Raw genomic sequence first — 18,018 nt, 5'->3', positions numbered from 1 at the left:
GAAGTTCAGAGCTCTGAACCAAAGAGTAGGAAACTTGAGCTTGGGCAAAGTTGAAAAGAAGAGTATTGCAGAGAAAAGTTTGGAGCATTTAACCTAAGAAGACCATCTCACTGTCAAGCACAACCAGCTCTTATCTAATCACTAAGCTAGCTTCTGGCTTTCATTCTGTAAAATGTTTATGTTCTTCAGAAAAGCTTACATGGCATGACCCAAAAATTGACTTCTGTTGAGACAAAAGCATATAAACAGCCCATTCCCATATCAGTATCACACCCTTGCTGCTGAATCTGTGACCAAATAGCAGTTTTTTTATTAGGACTGAATTCCATTAAACTTAAGACAACCATTCACAGTTTAATGGAGCTGTCAAAGAAGAACCAAAGACTACAACTTATAATTATTAAGGCACACAATGACTTCCAGGAACAGTCGTAATTATTCACCATTTTCTAACTTATGCATTTCAAAGTGTTTCTTGATTAGACTGAAATAAACATTTCTGGAAAGACTTTAAAAAATTAGAGCTTTTGGTGGAAGGTTTAAAAACTGATTCTAAGCTAGGCGTGGTACACGCCAGCTTCTTGGGAGGCTGAGGTGGAAGATCGCTTCAGTTACGCATTTGAGGCTGCAGTGAGTTATGATCATGCCACTGCACTCAGCCTGGATGACCGAGAGAGACCCCAACTTAAAACAAAAACAAAAAAATCTGATTCTAAACAACAGTAAAGGAGGAAGATTTCTGCTGCCATGTTGAATGGGAACAGACTGACAAGCAAGGGCCAATAATGTTAAGCGAGAAAGGGAAAAATATCAAGAAATCCCAGAGATGCAAAACAGATAACAAGACAGGGGCACAGAAAAGGAATTTAACAACCCAAGAATCTCTGCTCTTAATTCTCCTATCCACAAGGAAGGAGAGCAGAAGTAAGTTCTATCCACATATGCCTGGTTCCTGCCTATGACACCTGGATACATGTTCTTTGAGGCATAAGAACTGTGGTCAAGGTAACTTTCTGAACCCGCAGAAGCACGGAGTCCACAGAGCAAGAAATGTCTTCCTTTCTAAGATCCTAACAAATGCTCAGAAATGAAAACTTATATGACTACGCTAGGGAGTCATCAGTACTCTCCCACAATCATGTGTGTACTAGGTTTTATGGCTTGTTTGGCTATTAAAAAAAGAGGCTCAGTAACTACCTGCTATTGTGGGTAGGTGATTTAATAGCTGGTGACACAGAAAAAATATCCAAGTCTTATTTCCAAAGGAGCTGAAAATTCTGTACCGATTTTTCTAAGTATATTTTGACATTTAAGAGGGTGAATAAGAAAAGGTAAGATACAAGTTGTCTTCACGCACAATTCAGTAATATATCTCCACAATAATTGCTTGTGTATACACGTACACACACCACATGACATAAAAGGCTTATCTTCAACAGTACAGGCTTCAGCTCAGAAATGGCCTCTTCTCACTCCAATACATACAAGCCTACCAAAGCCTGTCTCAAAGTCCCCCAAGGTTACTTTGCTCAGTTTCTTAGTCATGCTACTAAAATGTAAGGTAGGAGTCAGGCAAACAAGGTTTAGAAAAACCCCACAAGTAAGCTATTCACACAGATACTACCAGATTGACTGCTTCACAGACTGGCTAGGCTTCTGCAACAAGGATTCAGCATTCTCTCAAATAAGAACACCGGAATGAAAGTAGGGACAGAAGCCACCCTGCTTAGGTCTATCAAGAGATGGCTGGCCTCCAAGAAGTATGCTTGTCCTTGCTGTTGTCAATATCCCTGGAACAGAGTCCACAGACTAGCAATGCACTTGAGCAAGCTTTCTTAGACTACTTCTAGAAAAGAAAGTATCAATGTAGATCTTCCAGGCAAGGTCTCACAAAAATCTCAATAAAAGCAATGCATGCACTAGAGTGGGATCTGTCTTTGATTCCTTCTTTTCTTTCCCTACTCAGTCACCCCTCTGTAATAGGTAAAAATCTAATTGGATTGGTTACATGACATTCTTTGGATGACTTTTTTAAACAAAGAGCCCATTGTATTTCCTCTCTAATATAGATGCTTATACACTCAGCAGAACAGGTAAGTGGGGTTAGGATCTGGATTCAGAATTGCAAAGTGGGAGATGAGGAAGTGAACTGGACCCTATTCTCTAATACTTTCTCCATGATTTGTTTTGGGAAAGATGACATTTGCTAATATTCTTACGTGGCTCATCTCACTTGGCTGATGATTCCTATGTAAGTTTGCCATTATGTAGAGCAGCGGTCCCCGACCTTTTTGGCATTAGGGACTGGTTTCATGGAAGATAATTTTTCTATGGACTGGTGGGGGGAAACTCAGGTATTCAATTCTCATAAGGAGAACACAACCTAGATTCCTTGCATATGCGGTTCACAGTAGGGTTTGCACTCCTATGAGAATCTAATGTCATCACTGATCTGACAGGAGGCATAGCTCTGCTTGCCTGCCACTCACCTCCTGTTGTGCGGCCCTGTTCCTTACAGGTCATGGACCAGTAACTGTCGGTGACCAGCACTGACCAAGGGTGGGTTAGGACCCGCACCAGAGAATCTGGACAGCGAGAAGACCACTCGGAGGCAGTTCTTCTGGGAACAGTCTGATCAGGACTGGAGCCGATTTTATTCAAACATTTTCCAACTTATATACCATTTTCTATACCCTCCAGCAATGTGATAATCACTCACTGGGGGCGTACAAGTTTCGTGCTTTACAAACTATGCATCACAAGACCACCATGAGATCTGCAATTTCCAAGCAAACAATTCGAATTCCATGATGCCTGCCGTGCTTACATTAAGGTCACAGGTGCACAATTTCAATACAAATCGTTCAAAGTGTTTTCCATAATGTTCACTGAATCATTCATATTATACTCTTTGCTCTATACCCTGATTAATACAAAAAACTTTCCTGAGTTAACTCTAGGTTCAATCCAAGTTCACTGATTCCCAATATTTTTAACAATTAATATTATCAACTTAACACTATACTATAATCTATAAGTTTAGTTAAATGACTTAACTGTCAGTTATACTATTAACCTATTACGATTTAACGTAATGCCTTATAACTCAGTTAAAACTTATTCTTAAACTACCAAACTTTACTATAATTCATATGTTTCATATGTCTAAACTTTAATTTTTATATGATCTAGTTATTGGACTTTAATACTATGCTATATCCTATTAAGCTAATACCTTATCGTTAATTCTTTTATAAATCATATAGTAACTATTACACTTGAATAATGTAGCAAAAGGAAACAAAACAGCAAGCATAGATTTACGCAGCTATGAGTGTACATGTATATATTTTATCCTAACAAGTCTACTCTAAAAATCAAATAGTAGCTGTCACACTCTTGAACAAGGAAATGCAGGGCTTCCAAGATGGCGGCCATGGGCTGAAGCAGACAGAGTTTCGGTAATTAACAAAACAAAAGAAAATGTTCTGCCTGGCTAGGGGCAGGGCAACAAAACTATCATGGTAATTTAGTTTCTAATCTTAGCCCTAGGGGAAACAGCTTTCGGGAACAAGAGCTGACTACCCAGTCTACCAGGAAATAGAAGTTAAAAAATATCTAGAAAGAAGTAAAACTTAGAAAGACAGAGAAAAATAATTCTGCTATGCCCTTTCCATCAGGTGTATTGAGATTTACTTATAAAAGTTTTACTGCCATATATGCTCACTGGTCACTAATCACACGCCAATATTATAGGTATAACTGATATCCTATATCAGAGGTGATCTTCCAGATGGGCCTTTACAGGCCTCAGCCATGTAGCTATAGATGTTGGCTCCCAACAAGTAACGGTCTATGGCCCAGGAGGGGAATTCTTGGTGTGGAGCAACAAAGAGTGAATGGCATTCTGAATTCCAAATACACATCACTTAAATAAAAGACACAGCACCCATGTATTTATGCCATGTTTGAAGATAAGATCCAATCAGCCTTTTCATTTATTTATTTATTTATTTATTTTTGAGTTGTCGCCCAGGCTGGAGTGCAGTGGCACACTCACAGCAGTCCCAGCATCGACCTGCTGGGCTCCGGAGATCCTTCCACCTCAGCCTTCCAAGTAGTTGGTACTACAGGTGCAAGCTAACGCTATTATGCCTGGCTAATTTTTTAATTTGATTGTACAGACGAGGTCTTGCCAAGTTGCCTAGGCTGGTCTTGAACCCGCAGACTCAGGCAATGCACTATCCTCAGCCTCCCAAAGTGCTGGAAGTACAGGCTGAGCCACCAAGCCCGGCCTAACACATTTATTTAAGCACGTTTATCTTTTCTATTTTTGATTTATAGAGTTCTTTAGAGAATCTGGAAATAAATCCTTTGTCAGATATCAGTAATCTTTTTTTTTAGCTTTTTTACTTTTTAAATTTCTACACCAAGTCAGAATCAATGGCAAGATATCAGTAATCTAAGAATTTTCTTCCAATACTTGTCTCTTCTTTCTGTCAACCCAATTAAACTATTCACCTTTTATTCTGAATAGCTTTTTTTAATGTGAAGATTATATGTTATATTGATAATATACAGATTTAAGAATGCAGTTTGATCAGTTTTGATATATCACAACCCAGGTAATCTATAGCCCTATCAAGACAGAGAACATATATTTCTATCATTTTAGAACATTCTCTCATGCCTCTTGCCAGTCAATTCCCAATCAAGCAACCATTGATATTTTAATCTGATTTCTATCATCATAATTCTGCCTAATCTAGAACATTATATAAATGGAATCATACAGTATTGACTATGTCTGGCTTTTAAACATGTTTTTAAGATTCATCCATGTTGCTGAATGTATCAGTAGTTCACTCCTTTTAACTGCTGATAAATACCGTACATAACTCTATACTATAATGTGTTTATCTATTCTTGTGAATATAGCATTGCTATGAACATTTTTGTACTAGTCTTTTTGTGGACATTATTTTCATGTCACTTGAGGTAAAAATAACTAGAACTGGAATATCATGTTTACATTCAAGTCTTTTGCTTTTTTAAATGGAGATATTTGTCTTTTTACTATTTAAGTTTACTAGAAATTCTTTGTATAGTCTGGATATAAATCTTTTGCCAAATAAACATGTTGCAAATATTTTCTTCCAGTATTTCTTCTAGTCTATATTTATTTTAAGTATCTTTTGTTGAACATAAGTTTTTAATTTTAATGCAGTGTATTTTACTAATTGTTTCTTTTGTTAGTGCTTTTGCTGTCATAAGAAATCTATTCCAAGGTCACAAAGATATTCTACCATGATATCATCTAAAAGCTTTAATATTTCAGCTCTCATGCTTAGGTCTATGTTAGTCATTAATAAATAGATTTTTTTTTAAGCATGTGTATTTAGCACTGATATCTTAATATGATTAAATGCAATGTGATGTCAACATTGATCCTCAAATTTGCTGTACTTCATTTGAAAGAAAATCATGATGACAAATTCTGTTGGTAAAGTTAAGGCTGGTCTGTAGCCCTTTTACAATTTTTACAAAGGGCTACATTCCTGGGTTATTAGAGCAGGTAATGCTTCCCAACTTAGCAGTGGGTTGTACTTAACAGTAAGTACCTGTAGGCAGTCCACCCGTAAACTCCTACAATATCTAGGATCAGAAACTCCATGTTTATCTGGAATCAGAGAGCATTCTTGGCTGAAATTATGGTTTCAAAAGGCTGGCGGTTATTCCAATGCTATTTCAGACCCTATGGGCACCAGACACAGCGTGGGAGAGAAGGGAAATAGAAACACCCACAAGATATTTGTATAATGAAAATCCTGGGAGGAAAAGCAGAATAAACCAGCATTAATACAGAAAGGTGTGAATGAGGGCAGTACAACCTTTTCAGTGAGCACATTAGTTATTCTGACTATCAAAAAATCCCAATCCTTTCAATGACCTTTGAGGATGGAAGTAGTGTAACCTTGGCTATAACTCTAAGTAGGTCAATCCATATTTCCAGGAAGAAGACAAGGACAGGATATATCAAAGGGACAAATTTCAGCTATTCTATACTTTTGTGCTCTTTTTACCCTTGAATGCTCACATTTTTTAAATGATCAAAAATCCATAGTTCACATTATGTTTGTACTAAACCCCAGAGATGGGATAGAATGACAGAATAATATTACAGGTGGCAAGTGAGTGAGTAAAATATATATACAAGAGTAAGCAAAGAAGAGACTTAGGCTGAGCAGAAATGTGTAGAACAGAAGTGTCATGTTAGCCTCCCATATGTTAGACATAAAGTCATTCAGGAAGTAAAACCACCAATTACTACCCCGAAGGGTAGAAACGCATTACTACAAAAACGTACTCTTTACAAACTGCTGGGTCACAATAAGCCAGTGAAACAATGCTGTAGTCATCCTTTTATTCCAAACATATAGGAATGAAAGTGTTTCATGCAAGAAACCTGGACCTAAAGCCAGGGGCTGTGTTAGTTTAGGTTGAGCAGGAGACTCTAAGACAGGAAGGAATGAGCAGAAAAGAGGGGGGAAAAAGGGGATAATACACAGACAAAAACCACCTCCCAGTTAAAAAGGTTTACAAACTGAAACTTGAAAAGACACAAGGAAAATGGCTCAGAAAACTGCCAACAAAACAATAATTAGCACACGAATTCACCTTGGGTGACATTTTATAGGACAATCTTACAAGTATGTTTAGTGTGTATAGAAAGATATAAAATCTACTAAAAAAATTGATATTACCAAACAAGACAAACAGACATGAAATAAAGTCAGACATATGAAATAAAACAATTAGAAATTCTGAAAACAAAAAGTAATAATTGAAATGAATTATAGATGGAAAAAACTGAATATAAAAGAGGAGAGAGATTCAGTGAATTAGAAGTGAGTCCTAGAGGCCAGGCACAGTGCCTCATGCCTATAATCCCAGAACTTCGAGGTGGGAGGATTACTTGAGCCAGGAGTTTGAGATTAGCCTGGGCAACAAAGTGAGACCTTGTTTGTACAAAAAATTGAAAAAGAAAAAAAAATTAGCCAGGAGTGGCGCTACATGCCTGCAGTCGCACTTAGGACGCTGACACAGGAGGATCACTTGAACCCAGGAGTTGGAGGCTGAAGTGAGTCATGATTATGTACTACACTCTAGCCTGGGCAACAAAATGAGACCTTGATTCAAAAAAATAAAATAAAATGAATCTTAGAGAACACCCCCAAAATGAACAGACCTACAGAGGTAAAGTATGAAAACAGTTTTAAAAGATGATGTGTAGACTGCGGAGTCCAACATTCGTCTCATGGGACTCTAAAAGAGAAACAGAAGGAATGGTCTAGAGGCTGTCAAAGAAATAAAGTTGAGAATTTTCTAAAGTAAGAATACATTAGTCCTCTGAGTAAAAGTTTGAGTATCTACAAAAATATATCTAAACCTAGATACAGCATAGATCATCAGTAGTAAAGACACACTATTGGAAAAAAGGCAGATTGTGAGTTAAGATGAAAATAAAGAAATTTTCAGGTAAACAAAGTTAAATGTTTGCAACTGCTGGATCATCACTGAGAAACATTAAGAGGTCTATTTCTTTTTTCTTTTTTTGGAGTCTCACTCTTGTTGCCTAGGCAGGAGTGCAGCGGCATGCTCACAGCCACTGTAGCCTCCACCTGCTGGACTTTAGGCGATCCTTCCAAGTAGCTGGAACTACAGACACATGCCACCCTGTCCAGCTAGTCTTTGTGATTTATTGTAGAGACGAGGTCTCACCAAGTTGCCCAGACTGGTCTCACTGAAACCCGCAGACTCAGCAATTCTCTCATCTGGGCCTCCCAAAGTGCTGGGACTACTGGCTGAGCCACTGTGCCCAGGCAAGGGGTGTATTTCAACAAGAAAACTCTGAGGGTATGAGATACAAGAAACGCTGAGTATAGAAATTAATCAAATATTTAACTGTGATAATTGCTGACCAGGGCAGAATAAGGTTTTATGGATAAGTGTGCTTAAAAATAAAAAGTAAAACTTAGCCAGGCCCAGTGACTCACACCTGTAATCTCAGCACTTTGGGAGGCTGAGGAAAGAGGATTATCTGAGCCTAGGAGTTTGAGACTAGCTGGGTAACATAGAGAAACCTCGCTTCTACAATCAATTAAACGTGGTGGTGGTGGTGGTGGTGGTGGTGGTGGTGGCGGCGGCGGCGGCAGCATGCAGTTGTAGTCCCAGCCACTTGGAAGGCTGAGCAGAAGGATTGCCTGAGCTCAGCAGGTTGAGGTTGTAGTAGCTGTGCTTATGCCACTGCACTCCAGCTGGGCAACAGAGTGGGACTCTAACTCTAAATAAATAAATAAAACACAAAATGTATACAAATTGGAAATAAAGAATTAACACTTTTTATTTACATAGAGAGAAACCTCAAACGATACTGAGAACTATTAAGAGTTTAGCAACCCTGTTGCCCCAGATACAAGATCAACATCCAAAGATCAAAAGCATTACAACTCCAGTAATAAACAACAAAAATGTAACAGAAAAAAAAATCTGATTCACATTAGCGATAACAACTTTGAAAGACTCTAAAAAAATAAAGTTTTTTAAAATGTGTAAAAATCTCTATGAAGATAATTACAAAACCATATTGAAGGATAGATACATTTAAAAGGCATGAATTAATGGAGAGGTATAATATGTTCATGGATTGGAAACTATCATATTCTTTATAGATTTCCTTTATTAATCTATAAATTTAATGGAATGCCAACAAAAATCTCAACAGTTTTCACTAGAACATCACAAGTTTATCTTAAAATTAATATGAAACAGCAAAGGGCCAAGAATAGCCAAGACAACTTTGAAGAATGAGGTGAAAGAAACTGGTCCTACTCAATAGACTTTATAAGCTATAGTAGTTAGGACAGTAGGCTATTGATACAGATAGACACACAAACAAATTAAAAGGAAGAAAGCTCAGAAAACAAACTGACATATACGTAGAAATCTGATATATGACAGAGGCAGTAATAGAACTACATAGTTTTGGGACAACAGGTTATCCATTTGGAAAATAGATTAGACCTTGACCTTATGCCATATACAACAATATATTAGAAATTGTGAAAACAAAAAATAAAAATTACAATACATTATAGATGGAATAAGCTTTTGGCTGAACATAACAAAAAGGAATTAGTGGATCTAAGACCTAAATGTAAAAAGCAAAACTTCAGAAATGTTAGCAAGGATATGGAAAGAGACAAACTTGAAAATACTGTGGAGGAGGATAATGGTGATGTGAATTGAAGTACTTCAGAGAACAATTTGTAAATATCTAATAAAGAAACTCTAAAAGAATTTCCATTCATATACACAAGGGAAATATGTTTATTCCAACACTATATAATAGCAAGAGACTGTATGACAACCCTAAACGCCGTTTAACAATATATAAGTTTTTATAATAGAATACCACAAACAAATTAAAAGGGATAAATTAAAAGTGTATGTCAAGATGATAAAATCTCAGTCAGGCACACTGGCTCACTCCTGTAATCCCAGCACCTCAGGAGACTAAGACAAGACCTTGTCTCTCCAAATAAATAAAAAATTAGTTAAGCATGTGGTACGTGCCTATAGTCTCAGCTACTCCGGAGGCTGAGGTGGAAGGATTGCTGAACCCAAGAAGTTGAGACTGCAGTGAGCCTGTGATCATGCCACTTGCACTCCAGGCCTGGGTGAGAGTGAGAACCTGACTCAAAAAACAACAACAAAAAAAGATGATAAAGTCTCAAAACCAAAGCTGGAATGAAATAAACCAATTCCAGTAACAGATAACATATCTAAACAATTCCAGAAACAGATAACAAAAAACTAAACAATTCCAGTAACAGATAACATACCTAAAACTGTTAAAACAGCATTACATATTATTTATGCACACAAATATAATGTAAAAAAAAAAACAAAACATAAGAATGAAAACATTTGAGTTCATCATAGTAATCTTCAGAGAAAGAGGCAGCTTCAGCTATGTTGATCAGAACATTTTTATGAAGTAAAGTAACTGCACACATAGAATATAATGCTAAGATCTGACAAAGCCAGATGGTGGACATATAAGTGCTCACTCTATATTATTATCTATTCTTGCATGTTTGAAATATTTCACTAAAAATAAAAACCTTAAGGTTTGTATCTTTCCAGTTTTTATCTAAAATTAGAATGCTTCTCTTGGTGGCAATGCAAAGTTAAAAACTATTCAAGGTACTGTCGAACTCCAATCTCTGAAGATCTCATTGTTCTGCTGAGTGGAAGACAGCCTAAGATGATTGACAGCAAACTTAAGATACCATATTTCTCTTTCTCTCAAAGGTACCACTTTTCCAAGCCTTTGCAACTCCATCCAAGTTGACAAAAGTCAGGTAGTCAGTGCAGGCAGAAGGTTCTGGGCAGTGACTTCTAAGTTTACTGGTATAATCACTATCCAGAAACTTGCACTAATGCCTACCATGTATAGCAATAATCTGGATGCTGTCTGGAATGACAGTGGCTAGCTCTCTATTCCTGAGGTGTTCCACCTGGTTTATCTATCAAGAATCTCAATCCTCTGAGAGGTTCCTACAATCAACTCTAATCTTTGCCTGTATATGTACTCAGCATACATGTATTTGGGATCCGCTCACTTCTCTCCATCGCCATTGACTTCATATCATCTAAATCACCACTGTTTCTTGCCTGGAGTACAACAGCCTCCTACTGATCTCCCTACTTCCTGTCTGTACCAAATCCAGTCTCCACAGAGCAACAATCAGACTGATTATGTAATAAGTTTCCATAAAAAAAAAAAAAAAAATTCATGTTATTCCCCGCCTTAAAGCCCACTTTTGTGGCTTCCTTTTGGACTTAGGATAATGTAAAATATGTAAAAGCAGGATCACAAGATCTGACTGGTCTCCCTCTACAGGTCCCTCTCCTGTTTCTTTCGTGTTCATTGTACTCCCACTATTGTCATTCTCTTTGCCAAACTGCTGAGTTCTTTCTCACTTTTTCTGTCTGAAACACTCTTTCCCCTATTCTTTCCAGGGATAAAATCCTATTCATCCTATAAACCTCATCCTAAATGTTAACTCCTCAGAAGGACCTCCCCTGAACCCCAGAGGTTAGATCAGATGCCCTGGTATACTCTCAAATAGTAGTACTCTCTACTTTTCCTTTGCAGCACTCCTAACAGTTTATGTTTTTGGTGTAATTGATGTGTAATGCCTGTAAATCTTGCTGAAGTGGAGGTATGCTTGATTACCACACTCTTTATCACATTTTGGCCACTGGACAGTAAACACTGTGAAGGCAGGGCCTGTTTCTGTCTTATTTACCAACGTGATTCCTAACATCAAACGTACACCATCCCTCGCCCATACTGGAATTTCTTTCTTTCTCTCTCTTTTATTTTTTTTTTGAGTTGGAGTCTCACTCTGTCGCTCAGACTAGAGTGCAGTGGCACGCTCCCGGCCACTGCAGCCTCCATCTGCTGGGCTCCGGCGATCCTTCCACCTCAGTCTTCCAAGTAGCTGGAACTACAGGTGCGCACTACCACGCCTGGCTAATTTTTTGATTTATTGTAGAGATGAGGTCTCGCCAAGTTGCCGAGGCGGGTCTCGAACCCACGGGCTCAGGCAATCCACTCACCTCAGCCTCCCAAGGCGCGGGATTACAGGCTGAGCCACCGAGCCCGGCTCATACTGGAATTTCAATAAATATTAAAATAAATATAATAAATGAGTAAGATTACAATGTGATGTAAAAAACTGATACAACTTAGAGAGGTCACCAGATAATGCCAACCATGAAAGTACTTGCCTTCTTTCAGTGGGGAGGGTTTTTTTTTTTTTGAGTTGGAGTCTCACTCCATCACCCAGGCTGGAGTGCAGAGACACACTCACAGTCACCCCAGCGTCGACCTGCTGGGTTCTGACAACCCTTCCGCCTCAGACTTTCAAGTAACCGAAACTATAGGCATGCGCTACCAGGCCCAGCTAATTTTTGATTTATTGTAGAGACAAGGTCTTACCAAGTTGACTGGGCGGGTCTTGAACCCGTGGGCTCAGGCAATCCACTCACCTCAGTCTCCCAAAGTGCGGGATTACAGGCTGAGCCACTGAGCCCGGCCAGGGGTGTCTCTTTAATTTGTCAAAGTGATTCTAGAGGGCAAGGACATTTCAAAAAAAAATAAGATTACTGGCCCCACTAACCTTACCTTGATTCGTGAGCTGGGATTAAGCATGATGTATTTAATGGAACCTTGAATATTCTCTGTCCAAGAGACCAGCCAAGTAACCTTATTATCATGCCTGACCTCTTTCCACTTATGTCCTGGAGGAGGAGAAGGAACCTTGGCATCTCTGTGGAAATAATAAAGCAGAGGGCAGTGAAATGTGAACTGAGGAACAATTTCATCTTTCATGATCTGAAATGGACATATCTGTTGAGCATCTATTTCTAAGTCCTCACCTCAGCCTCCCAAGGCGTAGGATTACAGACGAGCCACCGAACCCGGCTCATTTATAAATTTTAAATTGCACACTGCACTGAGTAGTATGATCAAGTTTCTCGTGGTCCCACCTGGGATGTGAACCATCCCTTTGTCCAGCATATCCATGCTGGATACGCCACCTGGTCATTAGTAACTTTGTAGTTGCCTCAGTTATCAGATTGACGATTGTGGTTCTGCAGTGCTTATGCTCAAGTAACACTTCTTTTACTTAATAAAGGCGCCAAAGCACAAGAGTAGCGATGCTGGAAATTTGGATATGCCAAAAAGAAGCCTATGTAGAGTGCTTCCTTTAAGTGAAATGGTGAACATTTTTGACTTAATATTAAGAAAGAAAAAAACTGTATACTGAGGTTGTTAAGATAAGAATGAATCTTCTAACCATGAAGAAGTGAAAAAGGAAAAGAAATTCATGCTAGTTTTGCTGCTGCACCTCAAACTACAAAAGTTACAATCACTGTATGTGATAAATGCTTAGTTAAGACAGAAAAGGTATTAAATCTGTGGGTAGAAGATATGAAGAAAAACACATTCTGATTGACAGTAACTGGGCTCAGTATTATCCGCGGTTTCAGGCATCACTGGGAGTCTTAGAACATGTCCCTCTGAATAAAGGTGACTTAAAAACAAAACAAAACTGGAGACCAACACATAGGAATACCATGTTGCTCTTAACATGGTTACCAAACAGTCCTCTGTAACCTGGGAAATATTCCCAAGAACCAACAATAAAGGAAGGCTTCCACCTCATTTTTGGCCCAAAGGATAAACTGTGTGCTCACTTGCTACAGTTGATGATTATATCCTCAGGCATGATTCGTCTCTTCAGCATGCCCATCTTGGGGTGGTTGCCGCGGCCACGGAAAAGTCCAGGAGGCTCTATCTTGAAGTTGGCAATCCTCTCTTTGTGGTTATCCATAATACAGAAGCCATATTCTTTCAGCAATTTTTCATTTTCTTCTTTGATTTTCTGTAAGACAGAAAGGTAGTACTCAAAATAAATTCAAATTCCTGTTCTCTACTAATAAATTTTTATCTCTTATGGGAGAACAGGTCACAGTGAAGTCTAAAAACCACTAAAAAATAAATTCAAATAAAAGAAAACCTCTAGTGAATTCCTCAAACATAAATATAATACAATTTTTCCCAAAAAGTCTGCCTGTAAGGATTGACTTAAACTAGATTCAAAATTGATTATCATACCTTAAAAGGATGCAGGTTTATAAATGCTGTTTGGGTATTTTTAAGTGTACCTTAAAAATTCATACTATTTTGCTAAGTAGTGTAAAACAGGAGATGGAAAAGACTCTCTAATAAATAGGGCCTCATAAAGAACAGTTCCAAAGCTGTTTCACTGAATAGCATTTCACATGGGTGTTCAAGCCCAGATATAAACTATCATGGATTCTTTCCTAGATATATGGGTAATACATACTCTACACTGTTATCCTTGCTCCAAAAAAGTGGGACATGAGGAAGGGGAGGAGGAGTTTGAGACTCCTTACCTCCTATTAACTCTTTACCAGCTTATACTTAGTAATTCAGTTTAATTAAGTCCTACTGCTTTGTGGGTAGAAACAAACTCAGAACTTGCTAGCAACAGGTGTCCTCAGCAAGGACTCCAACAAGGGAATATTTATAAAATAACTCTATCTTTGGATCACTAGTCAAAGATCAAAGCTCCAGAGTAATCTTTAGATTTAAAAACACCCCTGAAGTAAATAATACACTAAATTTCACTAATTTTGAATACTGGGGCTAACACTAACCTAAGACTGAAAAACCTGATGCAGCTATCATTCTTTTATTATTATTTTGTTTCAAAAATGAGACAGGGTCTTGCTATGTTGCCAGGGCTGGTCTCGAACTTCTGGCCGCAAGCAATCCTCCTACCTTGGCCTCTCAAAGTGCTGCGATTACAGGTATGAGTCATCACACCCAGTCAGTTATCATTCTTATAGTAACTTGCTAATTTTTAAACTAATGGCCAAATAACTACCATCAAACAATGAATTATAGAAATAAAATAGCTTAAATTATATAAACATGCAAGTTCTTTAAAATACTAAACCTACAGGGCTTTGAAGTGCAAAGGATTTGTTAAAATTCTTAACTTCTGGATCTCTGACTAGAAAAAATAAAATTCTAGCCTGGATTCCTCTAGTTCAGGAGCTGGCAAACTTTTTCTAGATAGAAAATATTTTAGGCTTGAGAGTCATAGGTCTTTACTGCAGTGACTCATCTCTACCATTATTTCATAAAGGCAGCCATAGATAATATGTAGACAAAAGTAGGGATGGCTGTGTTCCAATAAAATATTTACAAAAACAGGAAGCTATAGACGAAAAGGACATTCCAGCAGGATACTAGGAGGATTCTTCAGCAATAAGAATGGCCAAAGCTAGAAGACAGAGATGGATGAGCATGGCTATATTCCAGAATAAAACAGATCAGAGAACAGGAAAACACATGGCCAAACCATTTGCTTTAAATCCTTAATATCCAGTAGCCACTGTGGGACAGGTCTGCCCATCCTTAAATCCTATATTTTTGGAGTTACTAACTGGTTTTTAGATCAGTGGGGCACCAGAATTATTATACTGAGCAAATGAACAAAGTGTTTATTCACAACTTTCAGTCTAAGTAAAACCCTTAAGAAAATTCAGACATTATTAGGCGGATAAATCTAAATCCTTAGCACAGAAGGATGTGAAATTACTGAAGTCAATATTTTATTGACCAAGAAGAAAATTAGATGAACCAGTTACTATTCCAAAAGTCTCTAGAGGTTGAATAAATTCTGTAGTACCAGTTTCTCTTCCTTGCTCATCTGTTTCCGAGCTTCCGACTGTGCTTTGAAATACTGGCTCATCTGGGTAAAGTCACATTTGCTTAAGGTGGTGATAATATTCTTCTCTTCATTAGTCATTTCCTAGTCAAAAGAAAAGGGGGAGATAAAATAAAAAGATAAATACACTAATAAGTCCTTGGGTATTTTTGCGGTTACAGCAAAGCACCATTTTTTTCAGTCAAAGGTATCTGGAGAGGTATCCATTCAAAATTGAGTGAGTTTAGAAAAAAAGTATATAATTGTATTACTTTGTTCTACTATAAAATATGTATTTAATATAAAAATGTTTAAAATGACTTGTCCTTGAAAAAGATGAACTCTTTCATAGTTTTTTGGGTTCCTTTTCATATTGCCACAAACCCCCAGGCATATAAATGCTAGCTTAAGAAACATGAATATGTATCATTTGCTTTAGTTAAAGGGAGAAATAGTTCTACACTCATTCTTAGAAACATTACCCCTATATTCTATTCACTTATTCAATCTGCCTTTCAGAGGTAAACTTTAGTTCTGCCTCTGTCTACGTTATCTAAATTGAAAATAATGAGTGGGAAAAATCACCTAGGCCAGTATAGTATCTGTGGTTTCAAGAGTAGAAAATACCGAAAGGAAATGAGCAAGAATCAAGAGGGCATGTGACATCAGGTTAACATTTCTCTTTGCAATTGCAGACATAGGCCAGTCCTGCAGAGATCAGCGTTTCCTTGCTCAACTGGAGTTGAGGTTTTCTCTCTGGCCCCTCCCCACCCCTGCAGTCATAGGACAGAAAACTGAAAGAAAGGTAAGTATTCTTGTTGGACAGAAACCCTATATAGTATAGTAAATGAATAGAACAACAAAAAATACACAATCTTTAATATAACAGAATTCATAAAACTCAAATTACGTCAGAAATTTTTTTGCAAAATTATCATTTATTACTTAGTATTTGATCAACATTTTTGAAAGGCACTAGGATATTAATATGGACTATGATACCTTTCTCCAGTCTTTAAAGAAATTTTTCCTAAATGCTTCCTTAGTAGTATATTCATGGTCGAGCATTTTTGCAAAGAACGTAGCTACTTCTTCTGCTTTGGGGCTCAGCTTCATGACTTTACCTAGGGGAAAAAGTGGTTCCAAAAAGTGAGGTGTACTGTTCATGTTCTAAGTATAAATACTAAGTGTGGGAAACTTAACAATGGTTTACCTTCCCTTGGTAAAGGTCTGGTGACACATAGTAACAAGGACAACAAAGACAACATACTGATTTATATCTACTTGTACAAATTCTCCTTCTCTTTAGCAGATATTTACCTGGGTCATTCTCTGGAGACTATGCCAGTTAATTGTTCCCAGGTGCCTGCTCAGGACAGGGATGACCTGGGGAGGCCCAGTCACTCTTCCTTTTCCTTTCAGCAAGCAGGGTCCTTTACACCTCTTCAATGGTTTTTAAAAATCAAATCCTCAGAGGGACTCCTGCCACTGCTAAGCTAAGCAGCCTCTGTTCAAGAAGGGGAGGAAGGGATAGGGCAGGGAGTGGAAGAAAGAAATTGTGGGGAAAAGAAATAGGCATCTTTCTTCTTCAAAGTTAGGTGGGTGGAATATAAATAAAAATACATATCTCTAGCAGGCAAGCCCAGATTTCCCATATGAAAAACCGAAGTAAGACCTTCTAGAACCCTGCAAATCAAAGTGTGGTTCACAGACCAGCAGCACTGGCATCATGTGGGAACGTGTTAGAAATGCAGAATTCTAGGTCCCACCCTATACCTACTACATTAGAAATTGCATTTTAACAAGACTTGTATGCACACTAGAGTTTGTGATACACTGCTCTGGAATACAAGTGCCAGGAGGGGAGGCTGCCTCTATCAGGGAAGGAGGTTGCATTCACAATACAAGGGATGACTGGGGTTCCTGGTAGTATGCAAGTGTTTATGTAAAAACTATTCTAAAGGAACTGTGATGCTTCAAAATGAAAGCCACTAACTGGTCAAGAAAATCTAAATAGGGCCTAGGGGTTTTGTCTACCCAAATCAGTTGATAAAATACTTGGGAGTTTAATCTACTTTTCAAATAGAGTAATTTTAACAGTACTCTGAGGGCCAATTTCCATTTTTTTTTTCTTGAAAATCCAACTCTACAACAACATCTGGAACTAATTCATGCCATAATAATAGCATTTGGCTATACTTAAAATGAGCCTTACTATTACATAGGTGTTAATAATTCACCAAGGGTGTCCAAATTCATTATAGAAAACTTAACCAGAAATCCATTCACTTAAAAACTCATAAGACATATCAGCTGGTGATGGTTGGGAAGTTATCCCTGATGGTAGGGAACTGTAGCACAAAATTAAACTGTGACGTTGAGCAGAATGAACCTGCTTAGAAGCCATAACTGAAAAGGCCAACAGGTGGCGCATCTTCCCCTCTCAACACTCCAAGCTTCTGCTTTGGAAGGAAGACGCTTTGGGGAAGATAGGTGGGATTAAAAGATTTTCTGTACTTCTTTAGAACTCCTCACTCAGGTCTGAACTAGAGTTGCCAGTAAAACTGAAAAATGCTTCCAATATAAAAGAAAACATTAAGTCACTAAGAATAAAACAAATTAAAAAATAAATGGCAAG

At 37.9% G+C, this 18,018-nt stretch overlaps 1 protein-coding gene across 3 annotated transcripts in view; it reads right to left on the bottom strand.

Moving 5' to 3' along the window:
• Window positions 1-18,018, bottom strand: part of TOP1 (topoisomerase (DNA) I) — a 99,549-nt gene that overhangs the window by 12,013 nt on the left and 69,518 nt on the right. For 2 of the 3 annotated variants that reach the window (XM_008060573.1, XM_008060574.1), the window contains 4 exons: window positions 16,383-16,504; window positions 15,363-15,485; window positions 13,336-13,523; window positions 12,260-12,404 (listed from right to left, as the gene is read on the bottom strand). In XM_008060573.1, coding sequence (XP_008058764.1) covers window positions 12,260-12,404; window positions 13,336-13,523; window positions 15,363-15,485; window positions 16,383-16,504 — 578 coding nt within the window. Of the gene's footprint in view, window positions 1-12,259; window positions 12,405-13,335; window positions 13,524-15,362; window positions 15,486-16,382; window positions 16,505-16,700; window positions 17,156-18,018 lie in introns of those variants that run through there. The other variant, XM_008060575.2, reaches the window with a different exon arrangement.

Source organism: Carlito syrichta, unplaced genomic scaffold, assembly GCF_000164805.1.
Source record: "Carlito syrichta isolate Samal-C Ts95f unplaced genomic scaffold, Tarsius_syrichta-2.0.1 Scaffold304654, whole genome shotgun sequence".
In the NCBI taxonomy this organism is placed as follows: domain Eukaryota; kingdom Metazoa; phylum Chordata; class Mammalia; order Primates; family Tarsiidae; genus Carlito; species Carlito syrichta.
Note: the sequence above shows the minus strand (reverse complement) of the source record. Positions and strands in the feature narration are given on the sequence as shown.